General features: G+C 46.1%; 1 protein-coding gene across 1 annotated transcript in view; it reads right to left on the reverse strand.

The window, feature by feature from the left end:
• The window catches only part of nrxn2b (neurexin 2b), a 550653-nt gene that overhangs the window by 21247 nt on the left and 504578 nt on the right, over nucleotides 1–24828 (reverse strand). The window contains exons 19-20 of the mRNA XM_041964490.1: nucleotides 17724–17895; nucleotides 5167–5256 (exon numbers count right to left, since the gene is read on the reverse strand). Of these exons, the coding sequence (XP_041820424.1) occupies nucleotides 5167–5256; nucleotides 17724–17895 (262 nt within the window). The remainder of the gene's footprint in view (nucleotides 1–5166; nucleotides 5257–17723; nucleotides 17896–24828) is intronic.

Raw genomic sequence — 24828 nt, forward strand, 5'->3', positions numbered from 1 at the left:
GCAGCTTTCCATCGATGCACCATCCTCCTCGACTTTTTTTCTGAACAGAGAGAAATGGCTTGTCTCAGATGAGTAGTGGCCGGTAATTACAAGCTGAGCCGAGCCAAGCTGGGGAGTGGGCTGGGCTTGGGCCACGCTCGGCTTGCTAATGCACAGATTGCTTGTCGGAGGCTGTGAAATAATGGCTGTACGTCTGCTACAACCCCCAGAATGTAGGTGGAGAAGAGGGGAGGGGATGGTGGCTTGATACCGTGCTCTCGCCAGGCTTAACCCCTCCCCTGGCTCAGAGGGAGGCAGAGTGAGATTGTGGCGAGAGGGGGTGGTTGGGATGGGGAGGTAAAGGGATGATCTAAGTGTACCCATCACCGGTGGAGGGGATATGAAAAGGACTGCAGCTGGTGAGAGCCGTATCTTTCCCCCTCCACCGTCATCATTACGCCTCTCTCATCCTCCTTCCACTCCTGTTATCTCACAGACAGGAGGGATGCCATATGGCTGCAAGGAGCTTCTATCCGAAGTGTTTTCTCTTAGCTGAGTTGCAGGGTGGGAGGGATGGCCCAGAATTCACCTCTGTCAATACACTGCTTTGTGATGCACAGAACAGAAATTTGGACCGTTTGCACGCAGTCTTTATGGGTTTGTGTTCACAAATCCTTCATGCGCCTGCAGAATTTCTAGTACGTGTATCAACAAACAAGAACTCCCCCAATTTCCATTTTCTTCTCTCCGGAAAAAAAAAGAAAAAAGAATACGGAGGAAGAAAGTCGAGGAAGACTGGAGCACAATGGGGGTGGGGTGGAATGCTGACAAAGTCGATTATGAAGTGTTCCCAAGTTATCTCCTCGGCGCAAGGCTCTCTGTGGTAATTAAGAGTGTTTTGCTTTTTTGCTCCTCAGAAGTTGGGCTGGTTTGGGTAGAACACTATGAATTAATTGTGTTTGACAATGGAGAGGAGCCGCCAAATGCGGCATGAAGTTAGACCGAAAGCCTTGTGAGGCAGCGTGGAGCCCTGAGGTCCCCGAGGGCAGCCGAGGGTGCAGAGATTGTGGCGGTGAATCAGCAGGACTCTGGGGACAGCGCATTGGATTTATGCAGCTCCTATATCTGCATGTAGATCTTAAACAGGTGATACTATCGAGGGAGAGACACTGAGAGAGATCGCTCCATGGTTTGCTGGGGACAGCCTTCTCTCTTTTTCTTCACTCCAGCTGTGCTGTTTTTAGGCCATTTCATGGTAGGGGACCGTGAAATAACAGCAAAGTGTCCATTCATTCCAGCTACAGAGCCGCTTTCTCGCAGCCGCTTTCTCCTCATGAGCGAGCATGTTAAAATTCATACGGTTTCCCCCCCTACTTTCCTCAAATGTGGCCATAATAGTGCAGAGAGATCAAATGAGAAAACAAGATAGTAACTCAGCAGGATACAGAGCTCATCATGGGGTTGCTGAAAGACAGACTCAGACGGATTTGCTCTCTGCTGGCTGAGGCCTGATGTGAGAGAATCTCTGAGATGAAGCTGGAGTCATGAATAGCAGATCTGGACCGATGCCTGGCCTGGAGATGTTGATTTGGGCTCTGGCCCCACACCAAGTGGGAGGACTTGATTGCTTTTGATTAGGGAGTGGGGGAGCTCACACCAGACCATTAACCACTGAACATTAAACCTGCTTCTCCAGCTTGCATTTTAGGCCACAGAGACCCCGATGTTGTAGTATTCCTCCTCTGCGCCTCCCTCTACTCATGTAGTTCAACTCAGAGCTGTATCGCCATGTTGCTGGAGAGCTCCAGAGACAGACTCCTTGCCAGAAGAAGATATACTGCTCCAATTCTTCTGGGAGCTTTATTCGCTTCCTTGCTCATCTGCTAAAGGGAACAACTAAGGGGAATTGATTCTTGCTGGTTATTTGTAATCTTTATTTTCTAGTGGAACTCCCTGATGAGATCAGGAAGCTGCAGCACATTATTATTGTTTCTAAAGAAACAGGCTCCACTGACGTAGGGAAAGGCCTGCCAAGCTTTCAGTGAGAGCTGGCATCGATGGTCAAAAGAATAAAAGGAGAGTGAGGGGTACGAAGGGAATATAGTGAGCAGAAAACCTGGGATGACAAATCCATCACAAGGCGAGAGACTGACGCAAGCAAGGGGAGGGGGGGGCACATCTGAGTAAGTTTTGGCTCGGATAGAGCTGTTGAAAACTTTTGGCACTCTGATTTTTTCCCCTCCATTGGGTCCCTGTAATGGCTGCCATTTTGGATTTAGTCAGCGGGCACAGAGTCGGACAGAGATGCTCACTCTGATCTGCCTCACACACAGCAGCGGCGACGGAATCAAGGCTTCAGAATGAGATGCGGCGCCGTAGCACAGCACTCCTCCAGGACGCCGCCGGCTCCAATGACTTCCATCACATCCTAGTGGGACTAAAATACTGATTTGTGAGAGTGATTGTGAGCGATTAGCGCCCTTATTTTGTCTCTGTCCACACATGAATGTAATCGTGCACGAGTCATGAGATTAATGGGACTGTTGCAGCACCAGTGACATCTGAGAGATGCAGATTTTTTCTGTGATTGTGGAGTTTAACAGAATTGATGAAACATTAAAGGCGCTTGGAGAGGAGACCCATGGGGCTGATTGTTTTTGTGCACTTTGATTAAGAGCATGTTATGACCCTTTAAGGCATTAATGTCATAAAATCAACAGACATTGGAGACCAAAAAACCCACATCGGTAACACAGCCTGGACCATTGCTGGACATGTGATCCAGGGTGAATGATCCAGGCTGTTTACCACACAACAGCCTGTAACTCTCATTCAAATGCTCATATACCTTCACCCTGCATAGCTAATGACATTTAGAACAGTACATTTCCTTAGTGGTGAAAACAATAAATGTTAAAGGGACCAACACATTTTGCTTCAATGATCCAGAGCAGGTGCGTCATTTTTGAATTTGGTGTTCAGTTATTTGCTTCGTTTTAACCCTCTGAGTTTTGCATGACATGGAAGTGGAGACACAGGGAAGAAGTTGCCAGTTAGAGATTTGTTTCTTTTAGCAGTGGTTAGAACTTAGTTAGCATTTTATTTAGTTTTTTTTTTTTGTCCCAAGCGATCGCCGCAACCTGTCCAAGTTCTTCCAAATACTGACATCCAGGTCCAATTGCGTTCAAATGTTAAACAGCATTTATAACAAGGTTATAACTGAGGGCTCTCTGAATTTGTCACCAGCAGGGCAAAAGCTGGAAAATTTCTCCAATTGTTTCAATTGACGGCTGGAAGGTGGGGGGTCGTGGGAGAGGCCCTCAGTGGTTAGTGTGGGTGGAGTTTGATTTGCTGTTAGGTGGTTAGATTCTGCTTAGAAGACTCTTAGCTTTGAGTTCTAGCCGCTTCCTTAGCAAAGCAACAACAGCTTTAACCCTTTGAGCTCGGTAATGTCCGCTACTCCCCTTCATTATCTAGACTAATGTGTCTTATATGCCAAAAACAGTGCATCTAAAATGCGCTTCCAGGACCACTTTGGCTCTTCAGTCCATGACGTGTGTATGCCATGTCTCTAACGAATCCAATCAAATTAACAAATAACGGCGACCTTTTTCTCAACATGCACCCTGATCAAAGCCCTCACTTGAGGTTTGATGTGGATTATTTGTTTATTTCGCCTTCCTACTTTCCCGTGCCGTCATCTAAAATGATTGGATGCAGACTCATTTCAAACTATAGAAGAAAGAGAATAATGCATTCAGTTTCAAGCTCATTCTCTTTAGAGTTTCATAGCATGCACAAATCATTTTATAAGTGGGTAAGTCATTTTTTATTGATCCAGTTTTTCATTCAACTTTCATCTCCCAAGTCTTTTTAATTCTGATTTGCGTCCTAACTACCCTCAGCAGAAGTGCATTCCCCCATGTACCGGAGGAGAGCAGAGAAGTCAGTTTATAGGAGCTGGAGATGAATGCAACGATTGTTTTGTTTCCATGAAATAAACATGCAGGAGCTTCATTCATCTTGTTTGTCTGTCGCATGAATACTTCATTTTGCTTTCGGAGACAAATTTTATCTTCAGAACTCATCCATGCATGGGTTATCATTCAGAATACCGTTTCAAAGCAGCCCCTAAAGCTAAGTGGCTAATGCTTGAAACTCTTCATTCATCATTATCTCAACACATCCCTATGCAAATAGAAAAGATCATGCAGATCTTACTGTAAAGTCTCTGAGCTTTGGACGTTCTGATAATCTGCACCAAAAGCATCCATTTATATCACTTCTCATGCCTAGACTGTGACTTGCTAAATGGTTCTGTCATGCTTGTGCGTGAGAAAACACGTCTGCAATGCTTTTACTGCACCACAGAAGCTATTTTAAGACTCCGCTCCATTTAGCTGTCTTTCTGATTTATTTTATTCCGCTCTTTTTTTTTAAGAATCAACCACCTTCAGCAGCACAAACACACGGCACAAGACAAAGACAAAGAGGTTGGGACACTCGGCACTCAAAGGGTTAAAGAATCATCACTCTGATGGGACCACATTCGACACTTATGGCACTAGTTATGCATAACGCGGGGCGGGAAAATGGAGCCCACACGCTGCAATGAATGTCGACTGATTACTGAACACTTCAACAGTCCCTTTAACTTTTAGTGACTTTCATGGGGGATTCTTTCCTCTTGAAAGTATTTAACTCCTGGAATATTTTGTTTTCAAGAACGGTTAGATATAGTCAATGCAAATTCACATTCAGCCAACAAAAGACAAGAAAAGTGCAAATGGAATCAATAGGCTATTTACATGTGGTCAGGTTATTAGGGGGTTATGTCGGGTTATTTGGGGGTTAATTCTCTGAAGAGATGCAGCCCCAGTTTAAGGTGCTTTGGATATGGTCCCCTGCATACCTGCATGGTGCTATTACTGAAAATTGCCATGGAATTTTTCTGAAATGCCAATTATTACACTTCACAATTTCAACTGGACAAGCGAGGGAATGAGTTACATCAGCCAATTATTATTAGACATGTTACATCTGCCATGGGTCATAGGGGACCAACAGTTCTGTCCAAGAGCCGAATCACATTCACCCTTGTTGCTTGGCACTGCACCTCCTCCAGAGTGGTGGTTAACGGTAGGTTAGGCGGTTAGATCATTAGTGGAGTTAAAGGGATTTTATTACCTTTGTCGAGTAGCCACTCGTCAACTACCCGACCGAGTCGGTATGGGATTCTTTGTCTAGCAATAGCCAGGCGCTCATTATCAAAGTTCCCTTTAAGAAATTTGGAGAAGACAAATTAAGAGAGGTTACAAAAAAATCTGGAAGTTAAAAGGTTAGAGGTTAGAAGGGCAACATGGCAAATGTTTAGCAAGTTATGTACTTTAAATCAGCTTTAGTTAGGACAGGAAGAACTTGATGTGTTTTTGGGCTGGTTTGTTTGGTTAGACATGTTAGCAGCACTCTAGTTACCTTGAGTTTAAGTGTTTTTTTTTGATGGACTAACAAGTTAAACAGATTTATGAATTATTTAGATATAGTATGATTTGTGACTCGCAAAGAGAACACACTTTAGAAATGCATTAGCAGTAATCAAGCTAGAATCACACACAGAACCAGCATTCATTGAACAACAGAATTAATACACAGGGAAAGAATACAGCAGAAAAAAGGCATCTCAGTGTCTGCAGTAAACCGTTGTTATTTCACATGAGCATTAGATAATCACACAGCACTAAAACACATTTCATGGTTGTTTCAAGGAAGACACGTTTTAGTTCCCATTTCACAAAAAGAGTGTGAGAGACTGATTAGGAAAATCACCACATCCCAAATCCGACAACAGGATGGCATCCTGCCCGCCGAGCATCACTTCACTTTGAATCCAACTCCTCTACTTCAACTAAAGCGGAAAAGGATTTAGTGGAACTGTCAGCACTCAGGTTTTCTCAGGTTTTTTTTTTCGCCCCGTGCATTAATTGAGCACTTCTCAGTGGCACTTGGCAATTAGCATCACTTCATCAGCGTGTCAAAGAAGTTTCAATGCCGCTGTGCAAACTTATTATCCCTCACTTCACTTCAATCAACCTCAGGGTCATGCTGCGTACATCTCCAGCACTGTCAATAGAGACGGAGCCGGAATTAGGGGAGATGAGGGCTGATGGTGGCCAGGCTGGGGGTTTGATGATGGAGTCTAATGTGGTGCCAGTGTCGGAGGCTTAATTAGGAGTTATTGTCTATGTCAAGCGGCAGTCTCCGCAGATTATAGGATACAAATCAGAAAGCCATGCATGCGCAGTGATTCCCAAAAAATGGGGTCAGGGATTCCCCAGGCGTCCTTGAAGGGGGACAAAGTTCTGGGGGGGGGGGTTCCCAGGAAATAATCAATGTACTTTACAGCAAATGATCTGACTGACAACATGTGTGAGTGACAAATTGAATCAATGTGCCATTTGCTACATACAAGGTGTTGAAAACTTAGGGTGTGTTCATGTGTGACACCCTCAACGACTCCAAGAATCACAGAACTGGAAAAATCAAGCTACATATGAGTCATTTCACTGGCAGCCAAAATGAACCAACAGATACGTCAAAATAGACGTTTCTGTGATTTTGCCCTAAATCAACATCAAACTAAATCTCTGAAAACACAATAGGAGCAAGTTTTGGCTGCTAAGTGAGTCTGCTTTGGAGGGTCGTGAGCCACCGGAAAACGCTGATGGAATTGTCTGCAGAGAGACGAGCTAAAGACTGAAGGAGAGTTTGAGACCAACATCTAAACAGTAAACAGAAGAGCTCTGAAGTACATCCTGCATCTTAACTAGTATACTTTGATTTTGCTCCCCCCACTGCTCTGCGCTGCTGCAGTGATCTAAAATAGACCACCTCTCAGCTCTGCAGTACCTACTTCCACTCCCCAGGGGTCTCTCTACCCACGCCTGCCTGCGCAATAATGGCTCACACAGGCTGTGGAGGTGCGTGTGCATACTGTATATGAACATACACGGTTTGTTTGTGCAGGGGAAGGAGGGCCACTGTGAAAAAGGTAAAGAGAAGGCAAAGGAGGAAGGCTGGAATTGATGATAGCTGGCAGATGGATGGAGAAGAATGGAGAGGACAAGCTGAATGTGTGAGGAGGTGGCTTTAATGTACTATGACTCAGTGTCATTCATATGTTGCACTTGTGCTGCATATGAGCTGTGTTCATCTGAGTCACAGCAGCAGCTCATACGCAGGAAGTGACAGATAGGAAATTAAGCAGCTAAACTGTTAGTGGATGTTTTGATCTCACACAATTGCCAGTAATGATGCTTTTTATGACCGGTGATAATTCCTTAATGAACGCTACAGGGGGTCCAAAAAATCCTGAAGGTGGAGTCTTTTTTTTTTTTCAATTTTCCTCTAGTTTTTTGTGGCTTGAATCTGTCTGTAGTGGCAACAAACTGTTTTCAATTGAGAGTAAACTGTACTGCAGCAGTGTTAGTGGGACCACTTACTTGGCGTTCAACTTGTACTTAAGATTAACTAGGTACTACTTTGCCTTCTGGAAAGGCAGTACAGCAATTACAGCCCCCCCCCCCAACACACACACACACAACCCCGTTTTAGTGATGGCATGGCACTCTGCAGCAATCACTGAATTAGAGAAGGAGAGAAAGATGCTGCTGCTAGCACAGAGAGAAAAGAGGGAAAGACAGACAAAAATGAGAGGGGTGTGGTGTTGTGTTTGTGTGTGTGTGTGTGTGTGTGTGTGTGTGTGTGGCTGGGGGGGTTGTTGATGAGAAAAGGCGATCAAAATAACACAGTGAAAGGAAAATAGTGGGAGGCAGTAGTCCTCAGTGAGATGAATCAATCTTGTGCCTGCATGTTCTTCATCTGCTGTCTCATCCACAAATCCTGACTAAATCTCCTCCCTCTTCTAACTTCCTTGCCTGAATCACACTGACGAAGCCACTTCCAGTAACATAATCTGATGAAGGCTCCATTTTATCATCAAAATAAGCGTTGGTAATGAGAATCAGCTGGAGGGATGTAGTTCTCCCTCTAGTGGCAGCTGTGTGAGACTGCGGTCAGGAAACCAAATGCTTGTAGCCTCCTCTTCCGCCGTGCATCCCCTATGGAATGTTTCCTTCCTTTTTCGCTTCCATCACTCTTTCCTTAATCTCTTTTCGTTGTCTGACTCACTTATGCATTCCTTCTTGCTCACTTCTTTCCCTCTAACCGCTCTTCATCTCTGCTTGTCCTTCCCTTGATCTCGAACAATCATTCATCCACACTTTGTTCTGTCCTTTTTACTACCCTTCTGCCAAAGTCCATTTTGATTTCTTTCTCCCATTACTTCCATGCCCCATTCTCTCCTTGCACCTTCATTAACTCCTTCTCTCCCAATTACCCCCTTTTCCATTATTTCTTCTTCAGCTTTGGTCCTTTCTTCCTCCATCCACTATGTACTTTCTCCCCTCCTCGTTCCACAATGTTCTCCTTTGATTCAACCACTCTCCTCAATTTTCTTCCTTCCTTCTTTGTCTTCTCAACTATCTTCCTTACTTCCTACCTTGCTTTCACTTTCCTCCTCAAATCCCTCTTTTTGTTGTGTTTACCTTCACTCCATTTTATCCCTCCATCCTTCTTCATTGCCTGGTAACAGAGTGAGCATATTACTAGGAGATTAAATGTGGGACATGGTGACACAGGCACTGCCATCCATTACCCCACGCACGCACGTGCGCGCGCGCACACACACACACACACACACAGTCTGACTAAGTGGATAGTGGGGAGCGTAATAAATGCTAAGAGTGAAGTGTGTGTTTACAGTATGCAAATGTGTGTGTATTCTTTCCCTGAGCGAGCGACAACATCCTCATCAGCAACCAAAAACCGACGGAGGAATCAACAAACAATGGCTTGTGCATCTACTCGAAACACAGCGATGGATATGTGGAAGAAACTGATGGAAACCACGGAGAAGAGAACGTGATTTTGAGTCTCATTTGAGCAGAAATGTATGTAGAGCCACAGGAAAATGATACCACCAAGTTCTGTTGGACAGGTTTTTGTGTCATCTTCGCCACAGAAAATCTAAATTCCTCCGTGTCCTGCTTGTTTGTTTGCATCTGTTTGCGCTCGGATCCTTGGAGAAATAAGTCATTCTGAGTGAACCAGCGAAACTTTTCCCTCCTCGCCCTCCTCCCCACCAGCTGAAGCCTGCTCTGCATGAGAATGGGGGGGATAGATTAAACAGCTGGGCCCTTGTCTCCTCCCTCACCGCCATTATCGCACTCGCTGTGCTCCCAAGACTGCTCCTTTCGCTCGATGTGGAAGACAGGGAAACAATGCTGTTGGACCTGGAGCTCAAGGAAATCTGATATTTAAAAGAGAGAAAAATAAACTAATTCCAACAGTAGTTTCACATGTTGCCATATTTGTTCTTTAATAGCCATTAATGGACATCAGTGGCTACAGTATGTTCATGTGGAAGCTAACGTCATATTAAAGGGGCATTCCACTGATGACTGCTCACAACCCAGCGGACTGTGTGCATGTAAACATCGGATGCCGGCCCACACTTATCCACACTAGTCATGTATATTTGGCCAGCCAGCATGCCCGCGGCTTTGGACCCCCTGAGGCTCGGAACGTCCACCTTGAAACACTGGTGGGATCTCCAATCTGGAATGCCAGAAAACTGTCTGTCCTCCTTTTGCGCCCTGTGTTTGGGGCCTGGAGCGTCGGCTGGATTTCCGCCCCTGATGGGGCCCGTCCTGGGCAGGTATCACAGCTGCTGTGCTAGGGGCAGGGCAAGGGCATCCTGATTGACTGGCACCTCGGGGAGACACAAAGCAGGGACGGGCGAGTGCCTGTTTCTATGTCTGTCTGGACTCCAGTGTCCTGATAATCCAGCATATGAATCACACGCTGTTCCGTCTCGCTCCTTGTCTCCATTTTTATCGGCGCATATGTGTGTGAGTACATGTGAGTGTGTGTGGAGGCTCGCCAAGGAGCCAACTGTATATCATGTAGCTCTGCAGGCAGCCAGATGCCCTTGTACAGGACACCCACATCGGAAATCCATCCACAAGAATGGAGATTACATTGGAGACGATTGGCCACCGGCCATCCTGCTCTCCCTCCCTCTCACAGAAACCTCTCTCTGTCAAGCTAGCCTCATTCTGTTTTTCATTAGGTATCTTTAGATGGATTGTTCTCTCATCCACCGGGCGTCTCGGAGCAGACGGGGGAGAGGAAGCTGCAACACTGCGCAAGTAAATGGAAATTCTGTGAAAAATCTGTTTTATTTTCTTAAAAGAAGTGAAAATAATCATTTTCAAGGGTGTCAGTATGTTCACAGCGGACAGACCAAGAAAAACCGCTGCACTAAAACCAAGAATGATAGCATGATTTTAGAAAAGTCTTGAGATGATAAATAATCTTAATGCACAGCCAGATCTGTTTCCTTACTTTAGGAAAACAAGACTTTAAGGTCTCAAATGGGACACATTTTACATGGAAAGATGCCATTTTTTTTGTAGCACACTTCTTCTCCCCCCACTCTTTCAAGCCAAAGATTGCAAGTTGTGTCTCTTCATGTGATAGGCGCGGGGAAAAGAAAGCGATTTACCTACGCACCACCCTCCTTTGTTCAGTGTAAATACATCACCCCCCCCCTCCGTGTCGGCATGCATTTGAAACAGATGGAATCTCACTGTTTTAACTGCTCGCTTGTCTTTCATCTGTGCGGCAGTTATCAATCCAGTGCGCTCATTTTCATTTCTTCCCCTCTTTCCCTTCGCTTTCGACAGGATCCTCGCCACCTTTCATCTCGGCCACGGTGGATTTGTGCGAGGGTGGCTGCCGGAGTGAGCCGGAGAAAGCCCCCCCGCCCCCCCAACTCATGTGGAAATCAAAGTTGTCACTTCTCTAATTACCTAAAGCAATCTTTTCCCTCTCCTGCTCTGCACTACTCAGCTGTCTCTCTCTCTGTCTCTCTCTCCTCATCATTACTTTTTCACTGTTTCTCTGTTCTGCTTTTCTCTCCATCATCCCATAGCCACGGGCCAATAATTGGAGATACCTTCCAACTGTGCAAGATCCAATCAGAAGGAGTTGCAGAGCACCAGAGGCCCAATAAGAGCCCACAGAAAGAGGGGGAACTGTCAGCAGTGACAAGTGACTGGGCTGGCTGCCCTCAATTAACTCTTTCTGCCTTTTTTTCCCTCTACTTTGCTGAATGTAATGACGAATAAAATAAAAATGCAAACTATGACATTTTGTCAGATCAACGGCCTAAGAGGACTAGCAGTAGCAGTTGTTTTGCTTGGGGCTGTAATTAGGCTGGAGTGTCTTTAAAAACTCCACCTGCAGAACAGCATGTTTAATTTACGTTTTAATTTAACCGATACAGACTGAGAAGGAGTCAGTGAGCGACTTCATGGTATCAGTGGCACCAGTGAAACAGTAACTCCCTCCATCAGAAGGGATGAACACACAAGTGTAAAGATAATGGTTTTACATTCAGTCACTAGGTTATAAGTACAGCTAAAACAAATGCCTACCTTAATGATTGTAGCAGGGACTTCCTAGGCTGCGCACACACACACACACAAACAGAAACACACACACTAGCACAGAAATGACAGCTAATCGTTTCCACTTACAACTATGACGAAGTTTGTTCAAACTTTCAATATAAACCTGACACAACGAGCTGATTCATCACTTAGTTAAACCACAGAAGAATAATCAACTATTTGAGCAATTACTTCGGTCAAAAATGTCAACAACTTTCTGGTCCTGTTTTATTATTTTTTTAAAGCATTTTAAACTGGATCTATCTATCGATCGGACATATTCTCATTTTAGAGAGAGAAGTTATGGATTAATGGAAAAAAAAATCAGCAGATTAATCAAAAATGAAAATTGAATGTCCCTAAAATGGAAAATTCTCAAATCAAGTGCCCCAAAGTCTGTCTTAATTACAGAACTTAAGCAAGTGCTCTAACTTTCCGCCACTGCCTGGTATGTGGACTTCTGCAGGATGTAATAATAACTCAGAACATGATTGATACGGTACTGCCTGGTGCTGCTGCAACAGTGCATACTGTAATTACCTTAAGAACAATTAATGGCAAAAGGCACCACAAGCTAACGCATAAATGAGCTCAGCCTACAGTGTATAGCGGCGCTGTAAGATAGAAAGGCTGGCAGTCTTGACACGAGGCCACACTGTGCTCTGTGCATCACCCCACACACTCATCTATCATCTTCTGCTCAGTGGACCATCAAAGGCACACGGGGCTGCTTCGATACTCCTCGCTCGGAGGCCCGAGCTAGTGAAGTGAAATCTAGTCCACACTCATCTTAAGTCCATATGCTGCCAGCAATTTGTCTGACTGTGTTGTCTTGTGCAGAGCGCAACCCTCTCCTCTCCTAATCCCGTTGCTCTCCCTCACCCTTACCATTTTAACTGGCACTGCTGAGTGCTCTCGTATTGCTTTTGCCAAGGGGGGGCCGCCTCAACCGCCCCTCCTCACATTGTCTCTTTATCTTCCTCGCTTATTCACAGCTGGTTTTTCTTTCTCTCCGAGTGTGGAGGTCGCAAAGACAGAGATGAAAATCTAGAAACAGTGGAGACGTCGAGGCGATGATAAAAAGGGGTAGGAGGGAGGAAAGAGCGCAGCCGAGAGCTTTGTTGACCCCTTTTCTTAGACCGTTTATCTGAGGAGTAAGAACATCTTAACAGCTCAGTCGGAAGAGCTGGAGCTGACCTCGCTGGCACAAAGACTCTCTCCTCCTCTGCGAATCCACGTCTCTATTCTTCCATTTTCCTCCCTCTAATGGTCAGCCTTCACGCTGAACAGATCCCCTAAATGCCTTACAGAATGAAAACAGGGACCGACAATAGCCCCCTCATGTACTTCGACTATCTTTCCTCTTTCTTTTGCCGTCCTTGATTCATGATCTGCATTAAGCGGTGTGTTGATCTATTCAAAATGAGCAGCATTTCAAGTAGCAAGTCATTTTGTTAGCAGGCAGCGTTCGCTACGAAATCACTCCGGGCTCACGCGACGCTACATTGTGTGTGTTTGCGTAAACCTGCATGTGACGGGCCTGCACATGCATACTGTAGCGCCTGTATGTAATCTTCCCTGCTGTGATGCAATCCAATTTGTGAGGAGCTTATTATTCAGTAACATGCAAAGCCTCATCCATCACGGCAACGACAGCAGCTAGCTTCCAGCATGCAGGCTGGATCTCGCCCTCCCCGAGCGCTCCCTCTCTTCATTCCTCTCCTGCTTCGGTCCATCATTTTTCAACAATGCATCCCAAGCACTTCGCCGTGGAGCACTATTGCTTTTCCCGTCTTCTATCTCCCCTGCTGTCAGCCCCTCCGTCCATGCATTACCACCCCGCCCGCTTCCTCTTTCTAATTCTACTCAACCCAGACCCAAACTTAAGCTAAATGACAGCTTTCTATAGATCCGCTGCCTGTTAGCACTGACAAGCGACAAAGAAAGCGTGCGAGAGTGCGGAGGAAGGGCGGCACGCTGTGCGCTCTCATTGGTCATAATGACACAGTTAGGAGGCAGGAAAATATGGTAATCACGGCCAATACGTGGTGATGGTGACAATATAACTATGGTTGTAAAATGCATAATGATTATCCAAAGCTCAAGTGTGGTAGAAACCCACATGAAACGGAAGGATTTTTCCAGAAGTTCCATTCCCACTGTAATGTCATAATTCACTGTGGTGAATTACTACAATCACAAAAGGAGTTAATGTGAGGTGATTTGGCGTTTTGCAAAGAGAGAAGCTGATGAGGTGGAGGGGGTGTGTGAGACAGGTGGGCATTCATAACACCGCCATGCACACATGTTCTCTCAAAGGTAAGCGTGTACACATCCATACACATATAAGCCCAAAAAAGTGACATATATGTATTCATCTGTACACACTCGCAGTCATACACACACACACACCGAGGAACATTTTCTCCCTCGAAGCTCGTTCTTTCTCCCACTCTGATTCTTTCGGAGGTGGCAGCCGCTGGAAGGGAGGCTGGCTCCTTATAGAGGGGGATTAATGTTGTAGCAGGCCTCCACTCACTAAATCTGACCTCCCCTCTGAGTGTCTGAACTCCATCATCAGTTAGCGGTTGAAGTGGAGGGTGGGGAGAGCTGGGAGGGAACAGCCCATAAAACAATCGGCACTTTTCACAGGATTTGACTAATATGGGCTTTTAGATATGTGAGCACACTAATTCTTGATTAACAGGCCAGTCCTGGAGAGCCACAGATGTCACCAAAATGCCACTGAAACCTTTCGAAGTAAGTACATTCTCTTGAATCCGTGGAATAAATGTTCCTTCTCCAACAAGAAGACGCTAACAGCTCAAACCACAAACCTTTCAGCTGAGGCTTTTAATTCAGGAAAGTGAAGCGGCTGCTATGTCCTGGCAGTGTGCCTGTCTGAAAATAATGCACAGCTTTTCACCCATCGGAAATGAAATCAGGAACTCTTCAGGGCAATGGTAGAAATCTGCAAATAAACCATTGCACGCTAAGCAATTAGCCACATCATATCTGCTACCTTTCTCACAGCAGATGACCAGTAAATAAAGGGAACCGGGTGTGAAATGGTACAATTACCCTCCGTATGGCGCTGCTGCCGACATCTGCCTGTTTATCTGTGGCCAGGTTGAGGTGCTCAGTGTGACACAGGGATGTTTATATTGAGCCAGGCTGCCATTTTGGGAATGCAGGGGGGCCAATAGCTGTTGCTGCGGGACCCACCGGGGACACCTGACACACTGGATTAGCTGGCCGCGTGCTCCTCTGACACATTTTGTCTGCTCCCTGTCCATCAAATGCATACATGCGCACACGCGGGAAAAGAGTGACACACACAAGATGCACTGTGTCGCGCACACGGATAGACGCGTGCGCGCGGGATCGCACAAACCGAAAACACCCACGGACACAGGCTCCCTGAGGACGACAAGCATCACTTTGCGGGACATCAGGGGACGTGTTGCTTTGCCGTTGAATGTGCCTGACCCGTGACGACCATGTTCGCTGTTAACATCCTGTCTCTCCGAATCATCACCTCGCACTGGCCTTCTGTTTTTATAAGCCACGCTGCTGGCGGGCCCCGGCATTAACGGAGGCTTCGCCTGGAAAAACAACGCAACACTTCCAAATCTGGGGCTGAAGCCTTAATTATAGTGTACGTAAATAAGTGTGTGTCAGAAAAAGATACATACAGATTAAAGATAACCTGTCAGCGTCTTTCTTGTGAAAGGACTTGTATTCTCTGCTTTATCCCTACTGTCCTCGTCCATGCAGTGGTCCTCTGGGGACTTTCACATGTCTTAGGTCGTGGTCTACGAGAGGATAAATCCTACATTTAACTGTCTGTATGCACAAAGCACCAGTCAGGGCTCAAACCTGCAGGTGCATCCCAACAAGGCTGTCTGATGTGGGTCACAACAGTCCCTTTGGAGAGGGACATTTCACAGGAAACTGCACTTCCTTGTTGCGGTGAAGGAACCAGACAAATCTGGCACCTGAAACTCCAAACGCATGCTCCATTGGAGGTGTCTTTCATGACAACTGGCTCTATTTTCTTCTAAATCGAGCTACATGGACATTTTAAGATACGGTGCTCCACTGGGACAGCATGGCAAGGATATTGCATAATATGAGCATCAAGAACACAAAGTAGGTCTGAATATGTTGGGAGTATAGTGTATTTTGTCTTGTTTAGAGAATCAGAAGAGGTCTAAATCTCCAATCTGGATCACAGGAACTTGATTCAACAAGGGAGCTCCCCCTGTTTCTTTCTCCTCTCTCCAAAATATAACCTCACTCTCTCTCCTTACACACCTCCTGCCTCAGTTAGGAAATCCCTCGCTCAGTATTTCCCCTACGCATCCCTCCGCCCTTTTGTGCCTCAGCCTCATCCCAGGTTTTGCTTTGCTAATGTGTAACATCTCTGTTTCCCCAGGACGCCGCCCCACCAGACGATGACAACTGGAACCTTCAAAGCGGGTGTCGGAGCCTTCAAAGCGGGAGCCCAAAAATAGTTTGAGCGTATCTAGCTCACATAAATGAATGAAAGCTCGTCTACACCTCCCCCGCCATCCTCAGTCCCCATAACCTCCTAAAACTTCAGACGGGCTCCAGCCCCTGGCTGACACGCAACCTCCTCAAGTAAACTAACAAACGACAACAAAATAACACTCTTCAATTCTTGATCAGCGGAGGAAAAGGAAAGGAAGGTTTGACAAAGGCAACAACAACGGCGAGGAGGGCGGAAGGGAAGAGGAATAAAAAGAATACAATATGGGCTGTGCATTAATGTTTCCTGATGAAACAAAACATAGACTTCGATGATGACACTCATCATGTTAACAGGCTGCTCTGCCGTTATTTTTCTGAGCCGTCCGTGCTATTGTGAGTCGAAGGCTCCTATTCGGAGCGTGCGCTGTTGCGAAAAGGGCTGCATTTCCATCATAATAACAACTGAAAAGAGTGAACTGTCACAGGGCGCTTCCCTCTCCGGCTGTGATGCATGCCCCTCACACTGGCCTCGCTGTGTCGACGGATGAGCAAGAGAAAACGCTTTCCTCAATGCCAAAACAAAGCCTCAAAATGTGGGATCACTGCTGTGACAGAGAATGTCAGACTCCCATTGCTCTATATGTCAACTAGAGTAAATATCATGGCCACATTAGCAGCACTCTCCCTGCTGTTTGAAACAATGACGATACATAGAAGTTTTTCAGACAATGGTGATGAACGCTCTGGCTTCAATGGCGATTTACAAGTCTGGCAAAGTTGCAAATTGTCTGCAAATTCATGAATGCACCAGGGCTTCAAGGCTTTGAAGAACTTTTGTTTTCGGTATTCAGGTTGGGAGTTTTCCACGGGATCATTAGCGCCTAACACTGGCGGGCGGCAGAGCCTGGCTTAGCGCGGCGTTTACCAAATGCAAAGTCATGACGGCAGCACAAAATGTCTTCCTTTGAACAACCATGAACAAAGAGGAAACACAGTGCAGAGAGAAATTAAGTGAGAGCGTCTGCGCGAGCCAAAAATAGCCTCGTAATTCAGGCCAAAATAGAATATCATGATTATGGTAAAACAACAAGCGGGAGAATTAGCACACTCCGAGCAGTGACTCATCGGGTGTTTGTAGAGTCTGTATGTGTAATGATGTTGCGTCTGTGTTTATCTTGGAGCCGAGGCATGACTTACAAACACCTCTGCATACTTCCCCAGCTTGAAGTGTCCTCCCTCCGTGTCCTGCCCAATGCCCGGGCTCACCAGCCGTACCTGACCGGTAGCCTCACATTCTGCTGGCCTCGATTCGGTGCTGGCTCTCACGCTGCCCAGGAGCTACAGCAGCAGACTAACCGCAGAGAGATGCTCTTAGATGGAAGATTGCTCGCCTCAGGAAGGCTGCTTGGCTCTTCCTGCCTTTTAGACCAGAACCTGACTTAATCACCTAGAATAATGCAGGCACGCTCTAAATATGAATGTCATGATAAATAAACCAGAGCCCTCGCAGGATCTTCTCTAAAAATCGCTTTAAGGTGCAGACAGAAGGCTTCTTCCTTCTTTCTCTCTCCACTGTGCTCCCCTGTTTATCTGAGAATTCAATACTGTGAAGGTTCACATCCAACACTCATAGCTCCCTCCATCCCTCAGTCCCCAGACTGGGGCCCCTGTTCCTACCTGAGGGGAAGCGTTCGATGACAGGCTGGTTGTCCACCTGTAGCGTGGCGTTGCCGCCACTGCGTGTGAATCGCACCACGTGGTACTTGCCGTCGCTCACCATCACCGCGCTCTCCTCGATGATTATGTCGTCCGTTCCCACGTTGAAGATCACGCCGATCTTTCCCCGTTCCTAGAGGCAGAGGACAGCAGAGAACACAATGAGAGGGATGCAGCTACAGACAGACAAACCAAAACCTTGCAGGTGCACTTTGAACAAGGGTTACCCAGACATGTGGAGAGATCCCTTAAACTAGGACTACAGCCTGATATTTTTCAGAAACACTTCGCTGGAACTAAAAAGTTTAAGCAAGTCATCTCAAGTTTTACCTTTGTGTCCATTCTATCCAATAAAACTGACTTTCTTTCCATAAAACAGCCCTTTGGTTTACAGCTAAGACAACTCCACTGTACCGCTCCAACATCCTGCTCCTAAAGTAAATACTGTGCAAGGACGTTTGACACCACTTCATCGATTCATGAGTCCAGTGGATTAGAACCTTTAACACTGGGATATGGAGCATTTCAGACATTGTTAGAAATTCTTTACCCTAAACATCATGACTCCAGAGAGGCCAATACGTCAGTCAGTCAGTTCACCACTTCCTCCAGACTGAAATGCCTCAACAACTATTGGATGGAAGGCCATGAAATTTTGTACAGACATAACGGTCCTCATGGGATGAATCCTACAGCCTTTGGTTGTCCTTTGACCTTTACTTTAGCATGTTAGAGTTTCATTGAAATAGCTGAACAACTATTGGACAGCTCTGATGGTTTGTAGTAACTGCGGTGATCCCGACTTTTCCTTTAGCAACATCGTCACGTCAGAATGAGAATTCGTCCAACACTTTTGCTTTTCTACAAAACTAATGACATTCCTATCAGCCTCAGCTCTACTCAGTGCTGATTAACAAATGCTAGCATGCTAACACGTTAAACATTAAAATGGTCCGCCTAATACCTGCTTAACAACTAAGCATGCTAGCATTGTCGCTGGGAGCATGTTAGCATACTTATGAAAGCATTTAGCTATAAAGCCTGCTGTGCCTAAATGTGCATGTAGCACTGTACCTCAGTACAGCCCTGCAGAGCCACAATGAGCCTTGTTACCACTATGAGAAGCTCTTTGGTGCGATGTTAATGTCCTACGTTTTATGTTTTACCATCAATACCCAAAGATGAGAGTTGAGAGTAGCTCGCTTTGAGCTGGCATCACATAATGGGGATACAAGTAAAAAAAAACCCAAAACTAACAAGAAAATCATTATATCTGTGTGTGTGCGTGGATGGATTACACTGAAGCAATCGGATTGTCAACTAAATTGCAATGCAATGTAATTACATCGCAGTCATCCAGCTGCACAAGCTAATGCGCATGATAAGGCTGCTCCTTTGCTGTCTTCGAAAAATCAATAGATATTTTCCTAGAGTCACCAAAAAGGCCCTCAGTGCCTGTCGTCTGATGACGCTGCGGGCATGAGAGCTCGCCGACGTCAGCCTGGTAAAGAACAGTACAGTACGCTGAGAACTCAGGCACCTTTAGTATTCATCAACCCGGTGACCCCCTCCCCTCTCCCATCTATTAGTGTTGACAGCCGCCCACTGCTTCGAGTTTATTACAGTCAACCGCCTACTCCGCTCTCATCTCGCGCCATCTCTCTGCTCTCCCTCTGCGGTTCCTGTCCTCAGTCCCAGGAAAGGTCAAAGTCATTTACAGAGTTACAGTCTGCCAGAGACGCAGCGAACAAGGGTGAGAGAGAGAGAAACAGACAGTACATCCCAGACAGCGGCGTCACAGACACACTCTCTGTCTGCCACTAAATCTTTTGTTGCAGTTTCATTCTGCGTAGTCATAAGATCCGGAGTGGTTGTTTCCCTGCTGCCCATACCGCTGGCAGGAACGCTTCCTGGTTGTCACTTCGGGTCAAGCTCATTTGCACAGGGGGGGTCACTTTTGCACACTGCTATCTGCCCATTGCAGCTACAACTTCATTGATTCCACATCTCATTAGCTTTGTGCATTTTTTTTTTTTTTGCCACCTTCCGTATGAAACATTCAGAGGTGAACGTGTGGCTTTTTGCTCGAAGAGGTTTTCCATTATTCATGGCTGATTAAGTATTTAGAAAAGGAAAATAAACCGCCCTAATGTTCACAGAACTTAAAATAGCAAGTTAATTGAGTAAATAAGTGCAGAGGTTGTGCAGTAAGTTAATGAGCGGTATAATCACAGCCAAATTTATGTGCATTCTAACCACTCTTTGGTGCTGTGTAAAGTGGTTACAGTATTCAGCCGAGGCCACAGTATGTCCATGCGCTGGTGACAGCTGCGATTAGGGTATTAATTGAGCATGCTCAAATGGTGGTGCAAGCGGAAGTGCTGGTGGCCATGATTAATGCCGCAGACGGAGCCACAGAATATAAGACGCAGCCGAACAGTCGGATTCAATAAGAATCAATGTGGAAGCACAACCGGAAACGGACACAGCTGAGCGCTCACCTGCGTGGGGATCAGAACTAAGTTAGACCAGGATGAGTTTCTGAGAGTGGAGCTTGATGGACTGCTACACAGATGATCTCATTCTCCAAAGACGGTTGAACGTCTCAAATGGCAAAGTGCTCCCAGCTTCTTAGGCACTCAATCAATTGATTCATGTTATGGACTGACCCTCACAGTCCTTCTGCCCACTCTCCCCATGCATCCTGAAATCCGATATTGATCCGAAGACGTGAATATGAATACTGTCAGCGAGTGATTAGCGACGTGCGTGTGAATGAAAATTTAATCAAAGCTCAAACTGGTGATGCCTTTGAGATAGTGCAGCAAGAAAAACAAAATGGAGAGGGTGAGCAAAATGCTTTTGGGATCATATCCATTACAGCCCACGCACTAGGAAGCTTAGAATAATCATGACACCTTTGCCTGGAGAATTAATTCAATTTGCCAGGGCAAAGCAGAATGAATCCATGCTATTATGACTGAAAAGCAGAAGGGAGAGTGAATTTGAGTGATATTTACAGAGAGATTAGCATTTGTGTTCCGCAACATTAGGGTTCTTCCCGGTGCTAAGGGAATGTATTGAGCCCATTACGGCGGGAAGCCGCTGGGAACCAGTGCTTTTTTAAAAATGATTTTAGTGTAGCAGTAATGACATTTTAATGGCCATTTCCCTTAAGCGAACATATCTCTGGAAACAGAAGGAAAAAAAAAAGCCCTTTGAATGACTGGGAGCAGTCAAGCCTGCAACACTGAAATGAAGGGACTGGTAGGTAACTGACAATAAGCCCTGGCTGCTCTTTAAACACCACTGCTTCTAAACTGCTGCTTAGCAGCCCTTAATCTGCTGCAGCTGTCGGCTAATGTCAGGGGTAAGAATGTGACGTTTTTGCTCTTTTATCCCGAGGTTAGCTCATCTTACTTTTCTTTCTGCGGGTCAATCAGTAGTGTAGGTAGGGGGTCCACTGTGGACTGGAGGGAAAGAGCTCCACTTTGTGATGTACTTTCAATTACATCCGAGCAAAAACTCTGAGACGTTTTCTGAGAAAGACAGCGTTTCTTTGAATTCCTGAGTCCAATTAACCAATCACAGATCTTTAGTGGTCGGGGGCTGGCTACATTCAGTCTGCAATGAGTTTCAACTTCAACCAAAATCAGTTTTGGTTTTTGCTGCAGCGGGTTTCACTGATGAGAAAGCAGAGCTGGTTAAGGAAAAACTTGCTCTTGAACGTTATTATAATTACTCAAGCACAAACTTGCCGTCCTTGACAAATATCTGAGATCTTGGTACAACAGAGAAGATGTTTTCAATAGAGCAGAAACTGCTGATCAGCTTCTCACACAACAGTAAGTTGACGACAGTTTAGCTGCTAGAAAAAAAGAAGCCTGTGTAATGCTCTCATTAGAGGCTCCCCGTCCTTCTTCCCAAAGACAAAGAAAATTGTCTTTGAAATTCTGTGCTGCAGCCGTAGACGGGAAAGAACAGCGCTGGAAAACGGAGGGCGTTTCCTTCGGAAATATTTTGACACGACCTTGCAATGTGCGAGAGCGCGTCGAGGTAAGCGCTGCTGGCGAGAGGGGAATGAGAATGAGGCGCCGTCAGAACGAGGCTGCGCTCGGCGCTTGTGTATCGGGGTTATCAGGCAGCCTCGGAGAGCTCTCCCCAACCACGTCGGGCAGAACGGGAAGAGGGAGCGGAGGAGGAGGAGGAGGAGCAGGGGGCAGAGAGGAACACTCCGCGATGAAAGGACAGGGGGAACCTTGATGATCCTCCAGGGTCTCAAGGTGCTTTGAGTTCAAAGCTCCTTTTGAAGACATCAAGATCTCGCCTTCCCGTCGCAGCACACACTGGTAGCCAACTAAGAAGGGGAAAGTAGACAAAGCGGGAATGTGAATGCATTTTTGAAGGATTTGTTCCTTGGTTTTCTTTTTCTTTGCAGACAGCTCAATCATGACACCCCCCTACAGCCTCATCCGCACACACATCTTCCCCTTGATCTATTTGCATTTCTTCGCTGTCTTCCCGCATCTCCCCCTTCGAGAGGACACACGAGCGGCAAACAGGCGAATTAGGAGGAGAAAACAAGGGAGAGGCAACACAGATGCAACGGCTGGATGGCCCGGAGGGTGGATTCAGCAAAACTCTGACAGACACAGTCGTAGTTGTTTCAATCGTTCGAGGTGTTTTGCATTTTGCTGTATCAACGCGCTTCGAGAAACGGTCCAGAAAACTGACCAGTTCAGGAATTTGCTGACGCCGATGATTCGGTTTGACAGATTTCATATTAATAGTCCCGTGGGTGGTGGAAACGCAAACCATTCATCAGCCTCTCTCTCTCATTTCCCCAATAATGATCTATCACAGCCTGTATCTGCTTGAGCCTAACTTGACGTACCAGTGTAAGCATGCGGAGCTGCAGTATTTATTAGCTTATGAATCAGCCAGTGGAGCACCGTGGACAGAGAAATGACTGATAAATAGATTTTTACTGGATGTCCAATGAAAAGCAATCCATTTTTCCTTCGTTTTCTATGGACACACACACACACACACACACACATCTAACACCACATGGTGTAAGGCAGCTTAATATTTCATAGCGTTACAGCTTGAGCAAGCATTTCCACTCATATGGCAGCTCTCTGCGCTAATCTTACATTTTACGAGCCATTTGTAGTTACAGATTGATATTGGTGAATATTCTTCTAAGACGACCCGCAGGCTTCTGCAGCTGAGTCACATATACCATCATATGTTATCTCTGCATCTCCCTTCGAGGGCAATTCCGACTCTATACGGCTAATTGTCAACATGCCAGGCCGCCAGAGGAGATCAGCCATGGCATCTGATACAAGGAGAGGAGTGTAGTGGGGCTAATCTTCCACTCTCAAACTGCAGCATTATGTAAGGAGAAATAGGCTGTTGCGTAACATGTAGACTCCTCGCTGGCTAAATCAGCCACTGTCCGTTCACCTAACGTCTTCAGAGCGTCTGCGACAGAAAGAGGAGAAGACTGAGGGCCAAACAGTCAGTTTGGAGCGGAAATGCTGTTATCTAGCGCTCAGATTTCATGTCTTCCCTTCTCAACATTTGCCTAAAATGCTACAGGGCTCAGACACACGCACGCACGCACGCGCGCGCGCATGGCTACATGTGTGTCTTTGCGATTTGGGCAGCAGGGGGAAAAAGAGGGAGGCGGTGACAAAACAGTCACTTTGCAGAGAGGATATGCTTGGTTTCATTTACCACGCCGTCTCTCTGTTCCTGCTCAGCCAACTCATTTATATGTGTTTGCCGTGATCTCCAGTAGTCACCTTGAGAAAGTTGACCTCCATCTCCTCATCTTAATAGCACTTTATCTCCCCGTGACTCCCCCCATCCCTCCCTCCCCTCCGTCTCTTTTGTTGCTTTGCCTCGTCTCATGACGGCGGTCACGACTATCCGCTCTTTCTTGCTTTGAAAACAACAAGCGGCCACTCTGACCGGCAATCGGATCCCGATGAAAAATTGATGAGTTAGACAGATGTGGTGCGGGTGTGTGCACATGCGTGTGTGTGTGTGCCTGTGAATACATCTCCCTTCTGAGAATGACTCACGCCGGGCTTGCCCATTTGTCCCAGAGTACACACACACTGGCAGCGAGCCAAAATGCTACAGAGGGACGCAACATTTATGCTAAAGAAGCAAGAGGGGACAAATCAGCTAAAGCATCATCCTCTATAATCCTGATTATGTTGTCAGCTAGCACCGAAACTCTTCATTTACTCAGTGTCAGCCTCCAATCTCAAGCAGCAGAAAAACATCACATGCACAGATATGAAAACAGACACACACACACACACATATTGAGTTGATTCCTGCATGACCGGCACCACTGAGACTGTGATGGATGGTGTCCTTCAGCGCAATGACCATCAGACCTGTAGGTGCAGACCTGAGTCCCGCCTGACCTGCTCGCTCTCACCGTACACACACACACACTTACTTATATGCAAACATGAGAATGTCCTTGAGCGAGGTTTCGCCGAGCCCCGCCACACACCACAGCCTTGTTTACAAAGCTGCAGAGAGCTGATGAATACGTGCGCACAAAGAGACACACACACAGGCGCGGGGATTTGTGTGTGCGCCTTCCTAGTGGCTGGCATCCAGCTGATTGTACAAAGCACGAAGTAGAGCGTTGCCGCTTTGTTTCCGATGAACAATGGAAATCATGCACAGCCTAACGTTGGCTTTGTCTGTATAAAGCACATGTTTACATTATTCTGCTGCTGTGGCACAAATAAACAGAATAACATTCATATTAATATGTGCCCTCGAGGCCCTCCAGGTGGCGCTGGAAACTCAGGGGTGTAGTGACCATTTGTCATGTGATGCTGTGATGATGAACAACAAAAAAACAGGATGCCAAGATGATTGGCAGTGGTGCAAATCTGTGTTCGAAGTTCATAAAAGTTGAACTGTACATGAAAGCATCACTCTGATTGGATTTGAGTGAATCCACTGAGTGCAGTGATTCCACTGAAATTAATTTATTTCAGCCTGAGAATTAGCTGCAATGAACCCA

Source organism: Chelmon rostratus, chromosome 23 (assembly GCF_017976325.1).
Source record: "Chelmon rostratus isolate fCheRos1 chromosome 23, fCheRos1.pri, whole genome shotgun sequence".
Lineage (NCBI taxonomy): Eukaryota > Metazoa > Chordata > Actinopteri > Chaetodontiformes > Chaetodontidae > Chelmon > Chelmon rostratus.